Here is a 17,564-nt window from a genome sequence, read left to right as displayed (position 1 = left end):
CATAACAGTTATAACTCTATGGTTAATAGTACTCCCTTCAAAAAACCATGTTCCATTTTTGGGAACATATTATGGGTCTATAATGAAACTAGGCTAAATGTTCTTTATTAGACAGCTTTCAATTTTTAGAACTATGTGATTTTCTCCAGGTACATAAGACCCTACCCATACAGCCGAAAAAAAAAGTCAGGAGTTTTGGAAGGGGGAAATACATGTCTAACTGTGATATATTTATAGTCAAACACACAGACCTATAATCTTTAAACTAAACTCTCCTCATTATGTATTACATGATGTATCATGTTTATGTGATGATTAGTAACAGAAATCACATTAGTTACTCAGAGACAAAATTACTTCTGAGAAGCTCTGTCTTTCACTCTGCATTTGTTTAACCCTCACTTATGACCAGGGCCATTGATTTGTAAGGAACAGACTGGAAGCAATTCTGTTTATCTCCTTGGAATATTTCATAGGATGAAGAAAAGAAATCACACTTTTTATCCACCCCTCAATTACAGGTAATGAATATTAAGGCTCTAGCTAGTGCCAATTATAGCCCATTTGAAAAGACTGGCATGCTTTGCATGACCTTCTTTGTCCTTGGAAATAGGAGAGTTTGTTCATGGCTGATTTGGGAAACTCATTGCTTTGTGATGCAGAAACAGAACTCAGGTAAGAAAAATGCTCATCCTTCCAGTGTATCTCCCTCTGCTTTCCAAGTCCTTTCCAATCTTTTTGTGGCTGTGCCTCCACCTGCCACACCACCTTGTACTTGTCAGTGCCTGGGCTCTAGAGTAGTGTACTAGAAGTGCACTGGTGAATATTCACACTCGTTTAACATAAAATCACAACCAAAACCCTAAGCAATGAATCTCAAAGAATCATTCCCTTTGTGCCAAATAAATCAAACAGAGAAGAATTTTGTCCCTGACATGAATAAATTGTGCTTGGGGAAGCAGTCAACCCAATAAGCAGAGTGAATAAGTGTGTGTGTGTGTGCATATGTGTGTGTAGACTTGCAACAGATCCTCTTCTATGAACTTAGAGGCAATTTCAATCTCCTTCAAACTATCATGGATCCAGATAATCCTTATGAGCATCTCTTGAAATTTTTCCTAAACAATACAATAGGACAACAAATGCTTCACATTTTTATCCCAGAAGATAATCACCATATCCTTACCCTGTTACATGAAATGTAATTAATTTCATGCTCTTCTTTTATAGCCTGTCTAAAGTCCATAGCACTCTCCAGTCCATATATAATTTGCAAGATCTGCACTGCCTCTCTTCTCTGCAGCGTTTCACCAATTTCACTCTGGCAGCAGATTAACTACAAATGTTTTTGCTCAACTTCCAAAGTTATCGCCTAACTTGGCCTAGATTACAGGCCTAACCTAACACTTAAAAACTTCCTCTACCTTCTCTCTATAAAAGGACAGGCATGATTCTGATTTTCTCATAGTTTATTCAGTCACTTCCTTGTGTTGAGCACTACACTTCAAATACTTTATTTGACACATAATTTTTTAACTGTCTTTATTTCAGGAAAAAGAAAGAAATGTATGCTAGTTCTACACAACTGTGTTGAATAAGCATTCAACTACGTATTTTTAAATTTTTAAACTAATTCCAAGAAACTTGGCCTCCCTAAAAATATAGACTAGCAGCCCTTCCACGAAATGAAAGAATCAGCTACTTGCCTAGGGATTTATACATCTATATTTAGAGATTAGTTTGAGTAAGAGAGGGGGAAAATGTGCCTGTTCATCCAACCACTAAAGTTTGTCTGGCTACATACTAATGGCTACATACAACTTCCTGTTATGCTTGAGTAAGCTGCACTCATGACAGCTCATTGTACTGGGACATGATATATGTATTTGTAGACACCTCAGAGAATGAGAACAAATCTTGCTGTAAGCTCTATTATGTGATACCCCAGGATTTTCTTTTGCTCACTCGCCTATGAAAGACTGTGACACTATAGTCATTTTCCTTTCTGCATCTCTAACATACACATCTCTAACACATTAAAAAAGGCAGGAGGGAACAAACATCCATCCTCCGATGCCTCCTGTGAACTGCTTTTTCTTACGACAATTGAAATAGAACTTGTAAAATTCTGATGAGATGAGAAATGTTTTATTGGATGGCACAGCGGTCACGCACAGAGGCAGAAAGCTGAAAGATGTTAAAATGAAGAAGTTATTATTTCTAATAATTGTCTGCCACACTTGGATGAACTCTTTGTTTCCTTCTTTCCTGGATATATTGTTTATTAGAAATATCAGCTGTTATAATTGGCATGTATATATTTAGTGACTCTAAGCCATGGCATTCTCAGATTCAAGCGTAAGATTTTTTTTTTCCTCAGGCTTCTTAAGAAATGAGATTATTTATACAAATCAATCTCTTCACAGTTTCTCCAAGGAAGTTTAGGATGAGTTTTACTATAGAAAAGTGAGCTTCTCTAATTTTTCTGAAAGGATTAAGCACTTTCAGTAAAAATCTCCATGATCTCAAAGGTCACTCTTAATAAAGTCACAAGGACCAAGGAGGAAACAGGTCCCAGTTGACAGGTCACTGGAGATAGAAACCTGGAAAACTGGATTCAATTTTCACTATAGTATTGACTCCCTGAGTACCTGAGCAAATAATTTCACTTCCCCATGACTTTGTCTCTCTCTCTCTCCCTCTGTAATACAGGAGTAATATACCTTGAGATCCAGCTAAAAACTTTGACATGACATGTAGTCCAAGATTCACTAATGGAAGATCAGAGCCTGTATGAAAAGCTAGGCAAGTTATTATCTGTCATCTTATGGATTCTTCTAAAAATAACTATTTCCACCAAAGACTTTGTACATCAGTTACCCCACACAATAAAAAATATTGAGAATACACACAGCCACAGTAACCCAATTTTAGGTGTACAGGCTGAAGGAAAGGAATCATGGAATGACAGTTCAGTACAGTATAACACCGTAGAGGCCACTGTCAAGCATGTCCAAATATTAAGCTGATTGTCATATTTATTTCATTTTCCTCCTCTCCAGGATGACTACAAAAGAGAAGTTATCAGAACAATCAGCTTCAGGTAAGCTCTTGCTGACTCAACATAGGATTTTTATCCCTCAGATGGGAAAAAAAAGTCCAATTATTATAAAACAGTGGTGTTAAAATCACCCTGCACTTCCAGAGTCCCATGGAGAAATACTGCCAAACTTCAAGGAGAGATGATCTTGTTCTCACTCCCCCAGCTGAAACTGAAGTTTGCATGGGAGCAAACAGATGCAGGCATTGGGCAGGCACGGCCTTCCAGGAGGAGACCAGCAGGGTGTCAGCTTCACTGAGCTGCAGGGGTTGACTCAGGCTGTCTCACAAACATGAGCTCCTACTGTCTTTCAAGATGAGAGATTTGAATATCATCATGCATGGGTTTCCAAGGGCTACAGAAATGAGCAATTGCATTCACTTCATTATCTGAAGGCTGTGCCTTGGGCAGGGACACCTTTCACTAGACCAGGCTGCTCAAAGCCCCTCCAGCCTGACCTTGAACACTTCCAGGGATGGGGCACCACAGCTTCTCTGCCTTTGAACAGACTGCACTAAATAATTAAAACTGCTTCACTTTCTCAGATGACCTGGAATAAAAAAGAATATTGTTTAGTATTTTATCTCCTTAAAAATGTTTGAGGACTATGTTTGACACTTCAATGGGCTTCCACACAAGAAATACTTAAAAATTTCCTACACTATTGCTAGAAAGCTTGTTTTCTAAAACAATAGCTTCATAATACCTCTCCCCTAAGGAGACACAGAAGCATTTAGTACAGTAGTCTGGAACTAGGTTTAAGTACAAAAGAGAATTTTAAAAAAAGAGAGATGTTCATGAAGGACATTACTATTGGTAAACTGGAAATTACATGTTGCCCTGGTATTTCTGCAGTTTCACTGAGTGCTTGTGAACAGAAAAGGAGATCCAGAAGTCAGACAGATGAAAGACCAACAAATGACACAGGCATTACTAATTCAGTTATATCATTAGGCTTACAGAAAATTGATAAAATATGTGTAATAGGGATGATGAACTACTCCCTTTGTCTGCACAAGTTCTGAAGTGAGTCTCTTTTGTGGCATACATCTGGCACACCAGAGTAGCTGGATTTGTTTATAATAACTCAGGCTGCTGCTCAAGAGTTCTGCCTCTGGCCATCCATCTCACTCAACAGGAATACACCAGACTTTCCACATTCCCCAAAGATTTCAAGAACCATTAAGCATGGGTGGATTAAGGCTGCATGTAGTAGCTTACACACCTACAACACGTGGAAATAACTCCCAAAAAATCCTGAATAGGCAGGAGGGTCTAGGATTTTGTGCAGAGACATCCTGGCTACTCAGAGACCTACTGAGTCCTCCCTTGGTGCTCTTCTAATTGCTTTCAAGCTTCAGTCAATACTCTGGGTAGAGTGAATATCTTATCAGTTTCATTCTCTGTTCCCAGGTTCCTCTAACATAAAGGAGATAGGCAGCTCCTCAAAAAAAATCACCAAGTTTGCAGCTAATTAGACTGTCTGCCTGTGGCATCATTACCACAGAAGACTAATTCCAGATCTTCAGTTGCTCTTCCTTCACTCTGAAGTTCATCTCCTAGCTGAGGCAAAACCACTGGTGGTTAACAATAGAAGAAAATTTTATCTTTTTTCTTTTTTTCTTTTTTTTTTTTTTTTCTTACCAGAGAGTCCTCCTCTTTTCCCTGCACTAAAAGAAAAGTGATATCTGAAAAAGAACTGAACAATATGCCCACATTATTGAGAGAGATATACATACTGCAATGCAGCTTTTAAATGCTTGTATCTAAAAACCTTTAAGGTAGGAGGTAGGAAAACCTCGGACTCATAACACAAGGGTACATTTCATTGCCAACACTGTGGTTAGTAGAAGAGAATGCTGCAAGCTAATTATTCTTCAATCTGATAATTTGTTCTTTCCCCAAAAATAAAAGGATTCCCCTCTGGGTGCAACTCCTTCTTTTCCCTCAGGTATTTGACATTGCTGAAACTGAAAGCCATAATTCAATTAACAAAGGATGGGAACTCTTAATGAAAATTAACCACTCAGAAACAGATGTTGATGCCACAGAAATGCCGTTACTCCCCATGAAGCACCACTGACTGTCATGTGGATGGGAAAATGCAGAGACATCTGAACTTGGAATTACACATCAGATGAGGTAACTGTACTTACATCTGCAGACCATTATTCAATGAGTGCTTAACACAGGCTTGGATTTCATTAATCTGCTTTGCCATATGCTTACATTTATCCTGTACTGGTAACATCACTAGCCAAAAGGTATACAATTTCACATTGTGCATTCTCCCTGATTGGTAAACCACCTTTGGATATCTGATTTCTTATGGTATACATTAAAGCAATGCCTAGATTTCAGAATTTCAGAATCTCAGAATTGTTAGGGTTGGAAGGCACCTCTGAGGACCATCTAGTCCAATGCCTGTGCAAAGTCAGGGTCACCTAGAGCAGATTACAGAGGAATGCATCCAGGAGGGTTTTGAATGCCTCCACAGAAAGAGACTCCACGACCTCCCTGAGCTTCCTGTCCAGTTCTTTGCCACCCTCAATGTAAAGAAGTTCCTCCTCATGTTGAGGTGCAATTTCTTGTGTTTTAGTTTATGGCCATTGCTCCTCACCTTGTCACTGGGGACCACTGAAAAAGGTCTGGCACCATCCTATTGGCATTTTCCTTTGCAATATTTATAGGCACTAACAAGATCATCTCTCACTCTTTCCTCTGAACATGCCCAGCCCCTACAGCATAAGAGAGATGCTCCAGACCCCAGATCATCTTTGTGCCCTCCATTAGACATTCAGTAGCAGCTTGTCTGGACACAGCATTCCAGACGTGGCCTCACCAGGGCTGAGTAAAAGGACAGGATCCCCTGCTGGCCACACTCTTCCCTGTGCACTCCAGGATACCATTGCTCCTCCTGGCCACAAGGGCACTGCTGGCTCACACACGATTTGCTACCCATCCAGACTCCCAGCCTCTTCTCTGCAGAGCTGCTCTCTAGGAGATCAGGGAACAAAAACATGAAAAGAGAGCAGAGTGGACAGAACCACTATTTCTTTATGTGGCCATAGTCTTCTGTATCAGGAGATTCCAAATTCTTCTCAACAGATACTTGTATGATGGTTCTAATACACCTACTCAATCCACCTGTATCTCCACAAGTGTCCCAGAATCACTTAGGGATTGGGAGAGAGTCTTGGGAGTGCAGCCTTCCCATCAGGTTTTGAACACTGTCAGGGACAGAGATTCTCTGGGCAACCTATTCCTGTACATAATTTGTAATTATCTTCAGAGCAGAAACTTTTCCTTATAGTTACTCTGAATCTTCCATCTCAGTTTAGGGCCACTGTCTCTCATTCCTCTGCTGTGCATCTCAGGAATAAGCCTAGCTTCATCTTCTCAAAACCCCCTAACAGATCCTGGAAGACTGTTTCCAGGCTCCTTTTCTTCATTCTAACAGAAACATATTCATTCCAAATCCCTTGATTTTAGGATTAAGAGTAGGAAGCCTGTGTACTGCCCTGAAGGTCATTGGCCCAGCTGCAGTGCTGGTAAGTATTTTTGACTGGAGTTGTCATGAGAGTGACAGACACATTACAGCCTTAAAAGACAATGAGGAATTCAATCCCTGATCCTCATCTGCTCTCAGGATGTTCTGTTAGAGCAGAGAGAGTCCACTGAACTGAAGTAATGTAATCAGCTGTTATCAACATGAAGAAAATTTGGATTGCCAAGTCAATCACTTCCAATGGCAAAGCTGAATAGTTCTACCTAAATCTTGTTTATCAGTGTAGTACAGCATTTTCCCTAGAACCTCTGATATTACCAAATATTATCATTCTTCTGCCCTGACCCTTTTTTAATATTAAATGTTGAAAATCCATACAGTTGATACCACTGCCCTGGCAGATGCAGAATTAACAGTGATACCGTAAAGGATTGCAAAAGCCTAAGTCATTTCACAAAGGGATTGAATTGAAGTGATAACACATTTTCAAATATAACTGAGGACAGAATACAGATGCATCCTTCTACAACTTCAACTATTATCAGTACTCAGATGTGAACAGAAAAGACCATTATTAAATTTACCTCTAAAGGATTTTATAAACCCTTCAGGTCAACAATTAAGTGTTCAGCATTTTTATTTTTTTGATTTTGTAGTAGAAAATAATTTATCACCTACTATCACTTCAATTTTTACTGTTATTTACATTCAGGATAGGAACAATAATATTGATTTTCCCTGTTATATTTTTGATTGTATGAAATAAAATATTTTCCATTAATTTTCTTTCCAAATGAGGTTCTGTCACAGATTAGACTTCTGATACTTGTCAATTTCCCTACAGAATTTTCTGTAACTCAGGCAGGGAGTGAAAAAAATTGCATGGCCCTAAACTATCACTGAAATCCACTTAACTCTCAAAGAGGAAAGTTGCTACTGCAAAACTCAGGTGACATTCACCTTGAGCAAGGCAGTAAGGTGCCTTTAGGAAGACAGTGTCACTTAGTGGGTAGAACAGAACCCCAGGACATGAGAAATTTGGGCTAACACAATAAAGCCAAACAACAAATAATAGCACAGCAATGATTTCAGGGTGATGAAAAGGCACACTGTAGCAGGTATCACCCCTGTAGTAGATTCCAGTATGAAATATGGGGCTACTTTGGTCATTGGTACAATGAAATAAAGATGAAACATTGTGAGATGCAAGAGGAATATGATTCCATGATTCCATGAATAGATGAAGCCAGAATGACTGGGCATTGATGAATTAATGCTTCATAGCACACAGCTGTGATTGCTGGGAAGAGACAAATCCTGGGAAAAATCTTCATGGTAGCAGTGGCTGCTTAAGTTAAAGCTAGAACAGTTTAGACAAAACTGAACTAAAAAATTAGGATAAGATGATGTGTTGAGAAAAGATCATTGACAGGATCCAAAAAAATCCAGAGGGAAAAGAAAGGGAAAGTGGAAGAAACAAGACTAGATAAAGAAAATAAGATCTTGCAGTATGATGTCTACTTAGTAAGGAGGACGGCATCTGATAAGGCAAGGCAAAGAATGTGTTAATAAATATTCCTCTGAGTCCCCTTACTTCATGTCTAATAGTTGACCTTGAAATTCAAAACATTGCATTACTCCTCCCAGGTGTTAGACGATAGACAAATACTTTAAATCATAATCAAAAAAATACTACAAAATCATTCTGCGAAATACCTGTCTATGACACCTTCATACAGACAAGCATTTGCAAAATGTTCCTTTGTTAAAGTATAAAAATATGGCACCTTGTAGAAATAGAAAGCTTGCTGAATTATGTACAAAGTATATAAATCTTTTTGGTCAAATTTGGAATCCATATTAACAGTCTTCTAAAGTGCTTTTGCCTTTTTTTTTTCCCTTTTTGGCCAAAAATCTATTCACAAAAAGCTTAGAAATTCTTTAGATTGCTACTAAATCCCCATACAGGAGTAAATCCTACTTGGAAAAAAATCTAACAAAGCTGGAAAGAACACACAGACACACATTCTCCAGCTTTTCTCCATTCAGTTACAGAACACAGATAAGTGAACACACAGCAAGTGAAAACACTGCTTTGGTGTTCCTCAGCTTACCAATATTGTCAAAATAGGACAAAGTTTCACCAGCTTGGTATTGATCCCAGCTTATATATCAGCTCCTACCAATAAGCAAATCTCAAACATTTTGCATTTTGCTGCTGACCAATTAATGTAAAGCAGAAGAATTGTTTTATAGTACACAAAATTATTAATATTACATTGCAAACAAAAGGTCAAAGTATCAGGCCACTGCAAAAAGAGTTTATTAAGGTAGGGAATGAAAAGATGGATTAGATTTTGAAGGAAAGAAATGTAATTGACAAGTTTAGGGGAAAAAAACCTCCAACAAACCAGCTCCAAGATAATCAGCTTTGTAGCAAAAAACTTCTTGTGGTTTCTATAAAGCAACAAAATAGATATTATCATATTGACAAGATCATATCACAGCAGCTATGGGTAACAACAGAGAGCAGGAATCTCATTGGAAGAGTTTTATTTTGGGCAAAGGTTCTTCTCAATGATCATCCATCAGCAGCTGCAGTAACTAATTAAAAATCTGGACAAATATTGAAAAAATTCGCGAGCAGAATTGTTGACACTCACCAAGTACAAGCTATTGATTGAGAATCACACTGCATGACTTCAGAATTTAGAAATACCTAAGTAAGCCAATTAGACTCCTTACATTGTCTTCTTTTGCAGAGACCATTAAGACGTGAATCTAAAACCAGCTGTGTGATTATCATATCCTGCTACAGAGCATGACTTGTTTCTTAACAATTATGAACAGATGAAAATTTCATTTAATAAAGACTATTCTCTTTCACTTGGCAATGGTAGTTTGGTATTTTGCTTTTCTTTGAAAGGTACTTTAAGTATAAAGGTACTTATTAAACTGGTTACCTGCAAGCTAACAAACTGATTTATGAATTTTTTGTTGTCTGATTCTCTGCCTTATAAAGAAGACATTCATAGCTATTAGATGTCATCCACGAAGTTGATGCAGGATGCACTTTTAATTGATGCTAAATAAACTGTTTAAAAGGATTTGACTATTTCAAAAGCTAATTATTATTTCTAAGGTTCTATATAATCTTTGTATACCTCATACTACATGTCTGCTGATGTTGGAATAGAACACAGTTACAAAGAATGTAGCTGTTAAGAGAAAATCCACCCAGAAGTTTCCTTTTGTAACAGAGAGAAGCAAGATAGGAAGTAGATCTTTTCCAGGTCAGAATGTTATTGAGAAACATGAATGAATTTTGGATTGCTGATATTAAGTAAAACAGAGAAATCCTGTGCAAAACCATGAAGCAACACTACTTCATAGCCATGAATTACCATGAAATAAACCTAAGCCCTTTAGACCTGCAGCCTTTGGTAGGTCACATTTTCACAGGCCCACTACATTACCACAGGATAAGAATGAATTGGTCCAGTTGGATTTTCCCAGGAAAGAATAAAAATACAGGCTAGTTTAAGTCTTATTTAATTCTATTTAAGTCTTATTTTAAGAAGTTGAGCTATAATAAAATCCTCAAAGTTTCTTACCAAAGAAGGAAACAAAAAGCAGTTTACTACCAACATAATAGCAACTGTGTGTTTTTTGTTTTTTTTTTTTTTTTTTTTTTTTTTTTTTTTTTTTTTTCTGAGAAGCCACTTCAATGTAATACTAAACCTCTGGAAGCACAAAACCTGTTTCTGCAAGGTTTTCTGTAAGGGACTTAGGCTCCCAGAGAAAAGTTGGATTAAGACTTTTCCTCAGCTAATATTTCTGACATTTCAGTATCTCTGTCCAGCTGAATGGCTGGCGTTCTCATTGAAAAAGTCACAAAAAGAGGTATTTATCAAAGAACAAGAAGTTGTATACTTGTGAATTCCACAGGGAGCTTGAGGCATAGAGACTGACTGCTTTGTCAAGGGGATTGAGTTCCAATAGTGCTCTTTGAGAGGAGACACCAAACAAGAGAGAGAGCCTTTCAGGACAACAAACACTCTAAGTACTAAATGCACATTTAAATATTAGATACATGTTTAAATGTGTTCCTTTACAACTGCAATCTTTTTTAAACTGAATTTACCCATCAAAAATACATATCTAGGAAAAGGAGACATTAAATTTCCAGGTGCCAAAATTATCCCCCATAGGAGGCACACTCATTAAGGATTTTCTCCATGGAGTGCAAGCCAGATCTGCTTCTTAGACACATGAGGTGGTACAGAACTGATTGCATAACTCATTCTTGAGGTTCCTGCAAATTTCATGAACTGTCTGCCAGAGAAGAACTCACAAGTTGAAGGTATATACCCTAAGCTTCCCATTAAACTTTACAAACAGTGACACAAACCAAACCAAATAACATTGGTGAAAAGAACTGCAAAGTTTCCGGTCCTTGTGCCTTGTCTCACATCTGCTGCAGTGTCTCCATCTAGGAGCAGATCCTGATGCCAAGTCACTCTGTCTGCATCTGTAAATCGTTCAGGTAACAGCTCTGGAACTCAAGCCAAGCTGCACAGCAGTGCCCACGTGCATGTGGCAGTTCTCTCTTGGCTCCATGACAGGGCGGTCCCTTCCAAATGCTTGGGCAGCAGCTCCTGGCCCGTGCTAAACCCGAGGCGTGCCCAGACGCCATCTGTGAGAAGGACGGCTGGCTCCCACTGAAACTGTGCTCGGGACCATGCTAACTAATTATCTGCACAGCTTCCTGTAAGGCAATATTTATGTTAATTAAGGGCCTTACTAATACTGTTGTTACTATTACCATGACACTACGTTCCACCCCAGTGCAGAGCAAAGGCTGTAATGGCATTCTGTAAATAACCAAACGAGCCTCTCAGTACCCATTCAGAGAAGGACATGGGTTTTACCCAATTTACAATCCAGGAGACTGTGAGATCAAAAGACTACCCAATATACTTCTCTTCAAGGATATGGTAGTGAAGAGCCAAAAATAAAGGATGGGATTCCTGATTCTTATTGCTCACATTTAGCTGCTGGGCCACTACCTACGATGTTAAATTATTCATCATTTCTCACAGGGAAGGCAAGCATGCACTTACAAGAAAAGCTGGGTGCAAGAAAAAGGGTTATCAAAGTATTCCCACACTCTTTCAAAAGAGTTAGTTAACTGACAAACATATGCTGCTCTAATGCATTTTCACGTGTAGGCAGCAATTCTCTACATCCTAGGGCTGGAATCCTGTGTGGGGAAAACTGAACTGCTCAGTATATGTAAAAGACAGGCCTCATTAACTCTTGGACATCTTCTCATTTCTTGGTCATAAATCCTATTACCTTGTATTACAAACTGCCATAAAACTCACAGATAAAAGATAATTTATGCTCAGTGTACAGAAGCTAATGTTTCTGTACTCCTGAGAAGCACACAACCAGAAAATGAGAAAGTATGTATGTGAAACCTTAAGCCATTCATATTGAGCATGGCTAGCATGATAAACATGACTCTAAGGGCCTTATGCTCTTCAGCCAGGGTATAGACTAATGGTAATTGATATTACCAAATTTCAAACATAAAATGTATGAACTCTTGCATAAAATATCCTGCTTATAAAGACTGATTACTCCTTATTAAAAATTCAAGCTTTCCTCCCTCCCCTAGTACACGAAATATGACATCTATTCAGTACACAGGTACATTTTTTCTTCTTCCTTTTTATTTCAAACTCCAATCATCACATAAGAAAATGCTTCACAACAAGCATCACATCCTAGAATTCTTACAAAGTCTACCTATTTCTGACTCCTATCCTAATTAGTGTTGCATGGCACACAAAAAGTAACAGCCCTTGGAGTTGGCAGAATCTAAGGCAGCTCAATCTTTTATTTGCTTTTTTTCTGAAGCAATTTAAATTCTTCCAACTTTGGCACCGATTTTAACTGTGTTGGTTATCTGCTCAAAGGAATATTTTGCTTTAGTGAAGACTGAGCAAACGTGCTCATTTAGGCTGCTTGTCATTAGTTTTCTTTTCCCATTCAGACAAGAGAAAATCTTTCACTGTCAATTTATAAATTCTGTAGCTACAAACTATGTTCTCATTGTTTGGGCCCTTCCATAGGTGAAACTCATTTCATGCCTGCTTTCTTTTCTTAAATATTTTTTAGTGGTTTGACATATATTGGTACTAATTTATCTAAATTTGCATACTTACAGTCTATATATCTACATTTCAGCCTCCCACCCAGTTTCTCCATAGAGATCATGGAGACAGGTATTTATGAGATATAATTATTCCCATCTTTTTTCTCTTTTCCTTACAGGAGCTCATCCCTAAAGGTCAGAAATGAACACAACAGAGTTTACTTCCTAGTAGTTTTCTTCACTTTTCATGCCAAAACATTTTTATCTATAGAATTCAAAAACTTGTACTGTCTTCTCATCTATTTCCCAAGAAATGCCCAATACTCAAAGTTCTAATTACTCTTATATTCAGTACTTGGATAATGCTATTAGATGGTGAAAAAAGGTTTTGTTTACCTGGTCCACCTTGCCTGGTAGTCTGCACTGGATCCCAAATCAGGCATTGTCTTTCCTGTCTTCCTCCTACAACCCTGCAGACTTTTAGCAATTCCACAATGTTTCCTGCAACGCTGTGGACCCTTTACAAGTGTGTTAAATATTGATGTATTTCTTCTACCATAACCTTCTACACCAACATTGTAACAATATGAAATCTCTCTCTTTCAAACAATTAACAGATTTTTGGTGGCCTTAGATATCTACTCACACCATCCTCCTCTTAGTTTCTGCACTGGTAACTATAAATTCAGCAGCTTGATTCATTACTCCCCTTGTTATCCTTCCTAGGGGTCATAAGGAATTACCAGTTTATCTGCTGTATCCAAGTATTTCAGACTCTGCCTAGGTACACATGACAGAGAACCACTCTCCAGCTACACTGAACTAAAGGCAAACATTATTTGGAAGCAAAACCATAATTATATTTTGCTCATGCATTTTATCTGAAGAATCCAATAAAGATGAGATTCCTTTTCCCAAGAGAGAAAGGTTTCCGTTCTACATTTATAGAAAATGCAACGTGCTCTCAACTTTATCATTTGCATCAACATTTGAATCTCAAAACCTTGCTTCATTTATTGCACAGTTTCCAGACTTGCATTTCGAACAGTCAGTGGGTCTCCCACTGTGTTAAACTCCCTCCTACCTTGATTTTAAATTACAAAGGAAAGAGGGAGAAAATAGAGAATGTCATGATTGTGGCTGTTTGAAAGAAAAAAATATCAAGCTGAACTCCATTAAAAAAGAAAAGGAAAAAAAAAAAGAAAAAAAGAAAGAAAAAAAAGAGAGAGTACTTCCAAGCTTAGGATTCTTGTTTCTCTCAGTTTAAAAACTACTCACTTTTTAAAAGAAAAACAATTATGCAGGATTAATGTTTTTATCTGGAGGTACGACAACAGTTGACTGAGATGCCAACAGTGACAAGTTTAAAACAGCAATGAAAAGCAATTTTGTGTCAAAGTTAGCACTAAGATTGTTTAAATGGCCTGCCCCTGTATCTGCCCCTTATTTCTGTATGCTAGAAACACACAGATGCCTGAAGTTTCCTGTGGAACTCTCTCCATCTACAAAAAAAATATTAAATGCTTTTTGTATGGCATTATTAAAAATAGAACAAAGAAGTTTTCCAGCAAACAAAACAATTAGCAACCTCCCATTTCTATCTAAAATGCACAGATCATGGTTTTTTTTTTTTAAGTTTTAAAGGGTTTAATTATTCATGGAAGACTCATGAAAGCATCCTTAGGCATGGCATTTTAAAGCCGCTTACGGAAAAGATGAATGAAAATAATTAGAAATCTTTCCAATCTTAGCAAGAGTTTTGTAATTTAAACTGGAAATTGTCCAGTTTATTTCAGCTCTTCAACATGTTCTTAAAAATATCCTAAAGGAAATTTACAGTGGTCAGTGAAGTACTGCACTCACAGATCAATCACAAGCAAGTTACTCCTTACTTTTAGATTTTAACCACAGTTATCCTTTATTTCTCTTTCCCCCTCACTCTGCTGCCTCCATCTATTTAGCTGTACAACTCATGATCAGAGTAATTCCTCACCATACTGGCAAAAGAGCTCCTGTGCCCACCACCTTTCCTGCAGACATAGTGCTTCAAATTGTTAATAGAGCACCTGCCCCTGTGGCTTTGAATCTATAATCTCATAGAACTTCATTAATGCTTTTCTCAAATTACCATGAAGCACATCTGGTGCAAGGTTGTGTCAAATTTACCTGTGAATGTTACTTATTTTAATAGAATAAGCTTTCCAAGAGAAATTGGGAGAGTTAGGTAAGCTTTTAGAAACCTTGCCAAGGGGAAAACATATTTTCCAAAAAATAAATGAATTACTGTTAGAGAACAGTGTTTGATGTTTAGATTTGCCTTTAACTTAAATCTCAGAAGCAGAAGATCAGCAAGGTATTTTGTGTGTGTTGTTTTGTGAATCAATAAATGCAATAACAGATCTGAAAAACTACAGAAATAACACATCTTAAATAAATTCCCTCGCTGATGCTAGATTGATTCCTGTCATAATGAATTGCACCATTCGGAGTGCATAAGAGCTCTGCCTGATGTGTACGTCAGCAACTGCCTCATCCTCTCACATCTTTTCTTTGTCCCTCTTTTTGAAGACATCTGTACTGCTACTCAGCATGCAAACGGGGTATGGGCTAAATATAGACTTATTGGAATCTAATTTAAAAGGGGTTTTTTTATTTTTATTCCCATTTATAATCAATATTCTATATATTCAGTTTTCATACTTTCTGGTTTTCTTATTTCTCCCCTTTTAAACAAATCTATCGTGAACAAATGAAACGTGATCTTTTCCAAAGGAGGGATTCAGAGCCCGTCATTTGCTGTCCACTTGCCTGCAATGTATTTTATATTTCAGCTCTGATCCCACAGAACACAACCGATAAAGTGAGCATTTAATGGTGAAAGACCTGCGGTGTCAGGGTGGGTGGAAGGTCAGTTTATTACAAAGTAACTTCTCACAACACTTACAGGTTGAAGCAGGTAGATCAGCGAGCACTCATGGATAACTATCACTGGAGAAGGAGTGATATTTGTTGCGTGAAAAAGCGTTTCCACCGATGCCATTGTTTGGTCAAAGCGTCCTCCGAGTCCACCCAAAGTCACAATCACATCGATCTAAAAGACAGAACAGAAAGGCTCACCAAGAGAACTCTCAGGAATGATCTTTGGACTCTGAAAATCCACCATAAAATCAATTTTGAGGAAAAAAAAAAAAGAAGAAAAAAGAAATTACTGACTACAGAAAGCAAATGTCAAATACAGTTATTTACTCGGATTACTGATAAATGTCATTATGTGATTTTTAAGCTGAATATTAAAGCACCATAAATCCATGGCCAACATGTGGCACTTTTTAAAAGGACATAACCATTCTCCCTAAAATACAGGCCAGTCTTTGAAGGTATTTATTCTGTCTGTCCAGAATATAGATTCTAGGATGCATCACTCCACACGTAAGCTCCTTGGGTAAGTGTGGTATATCTGAGCCATAGAATTTTCAGTTCTTTACATCATTTCATTATCATACTCAAAGTTCACAGAGCAAATAAAGGAAATATCATGTTAGGCCATCATGTGTCATTCTCATTCCTGCCACAAAGCATTTCAACGTACAAGCAATACCACTCAAAGGCTGGCCCTGCTCAAGATAAAAATAGTACCAAACAGGAAGTTCTGCCCCAAGCAACCAGGACATCACCTCCCAGCTGTCAGGGACAGACAGCCACAGGAGCACTCTCCAGTGCCAGTCACACAGAAAACACCACCTGACTGCTTGCAATACGCCAGAGTTGGACTGCTCCTGCTGAATTCTCTCACACAGGTGTTCCACACTCTGAACATTTTATTTCCTATAAGCAGAAAGGGAGTATTCAAAAGGCTTGGTTAAGAGCTTTTGAGTCCTTAAATAAAAGGTCACTGAGTGCAAGGCATTATTATTATTATTACATCCATTATGTAGATCAGTTATGTTCAGTAATTGTATTTAAAAAAGCTAACACTAAGTCATATCTAGGGCCCTAAGACATTGCAGCTCTGGAGTCTTTAGAAGCTACTTTGACAATGGCCATCTGGTTAAGTTTCCAACTTTACAGAGCTTAAGTCTATGGTTTCTGTGATTATATGAAATTTTACTCAACCCAAGAGCCACATAATGGTGCTCTGTGTATATGGAATGATGTATTAATACCATCAGCTTCTATTTTTATTACCAGGTCTAGAGCTTTATGATTCTGTTGAATATTGTTTTGCATGAAAATTAAGGTCTTGAAGAGATATACCATCTTTCTCATTACCACCTGGAAAATTCTTCAGAGGCCAGAGTGGATCAATATAACACATTGCACTAGCAGCAAACACTGAAACAAAAAAACCTCTTCTTGTACTGCTGACAGCATGTATTTTCTTGCAGATTACATATCACAGAGACCAAATGTACAACCAAGAGAATATGAATGGTAAGAAAAACTACCCTTAAACAGAAGACAAAATAGCAAAAGGTAAAAAGCATGTGTTCCCAGCTAAGTCATAATACCGTAATATATTTTCCCTTTTATTGATTCCACTTTAGAAACAAACTGCTTTTGTTTGACTGGTGATGACTGTGAGTTAAAAGGGTGGATCAATTCTCTGAAAATAATATTACTAATAAGAACCCACCAACAGCCATCAGTTCCCTACCAGACAACCAGCACCAAAATGCTCCCCTCCCTCACTCCCCAAGAGATGCCATGGCAAAAATCAGCTATACTAACCTGGAACCAGAAGGTGATTCTTGTCACCTTAAGGTTCTGGCATATTGACAAAGGATCAGGATCCA

At 37.9% G+C, this 17,564-nt stretch overlaps 1 protein-coding gene across 5 annotated transcripts in view; it reads right to left on the bottom strand.

Moving 5' to 3' along the window:
- The window catches only part of TPK1 (thiamin pyrophosphokinase 1), a 301,853-nt gene that overhangs the window by 86,454 nt on the left and 197,835 nt on the right, over window positions 1-17,564 (bottom strand). For all 5 annotated transcript variants that reach the window (XM_083859788.1, XM_083859787.1, XM_083859785.1 and 2 more), the window contains one exon: window positions 15,716-15,862. In XM_083859788.1, the coding sequence (XP_083715914.1) occupies window positions 15,716-15,862 (147 nt within the window). The remainder of the gene's footprint in view (window positions 1-15,715; window positions 15,863-17,564) is intronic.

Source organism: Zosterops lateralis (assembly GCF_965231275.1).
Source record: "Zosterops lateralis genome assembly, chromosome: 1".
In the NCBI taxonomy this organism is placed as follows: Eukaryota; Metazoa; Chordata; class Aves; order Passeriformes; family Zosteropidae; genus Zosterops; species Zosterops lateralis.
Note: the sequence above shows the minus strand (reverse complement) of the source record. Positions and strands in the feature narration are given on the sequence as shown.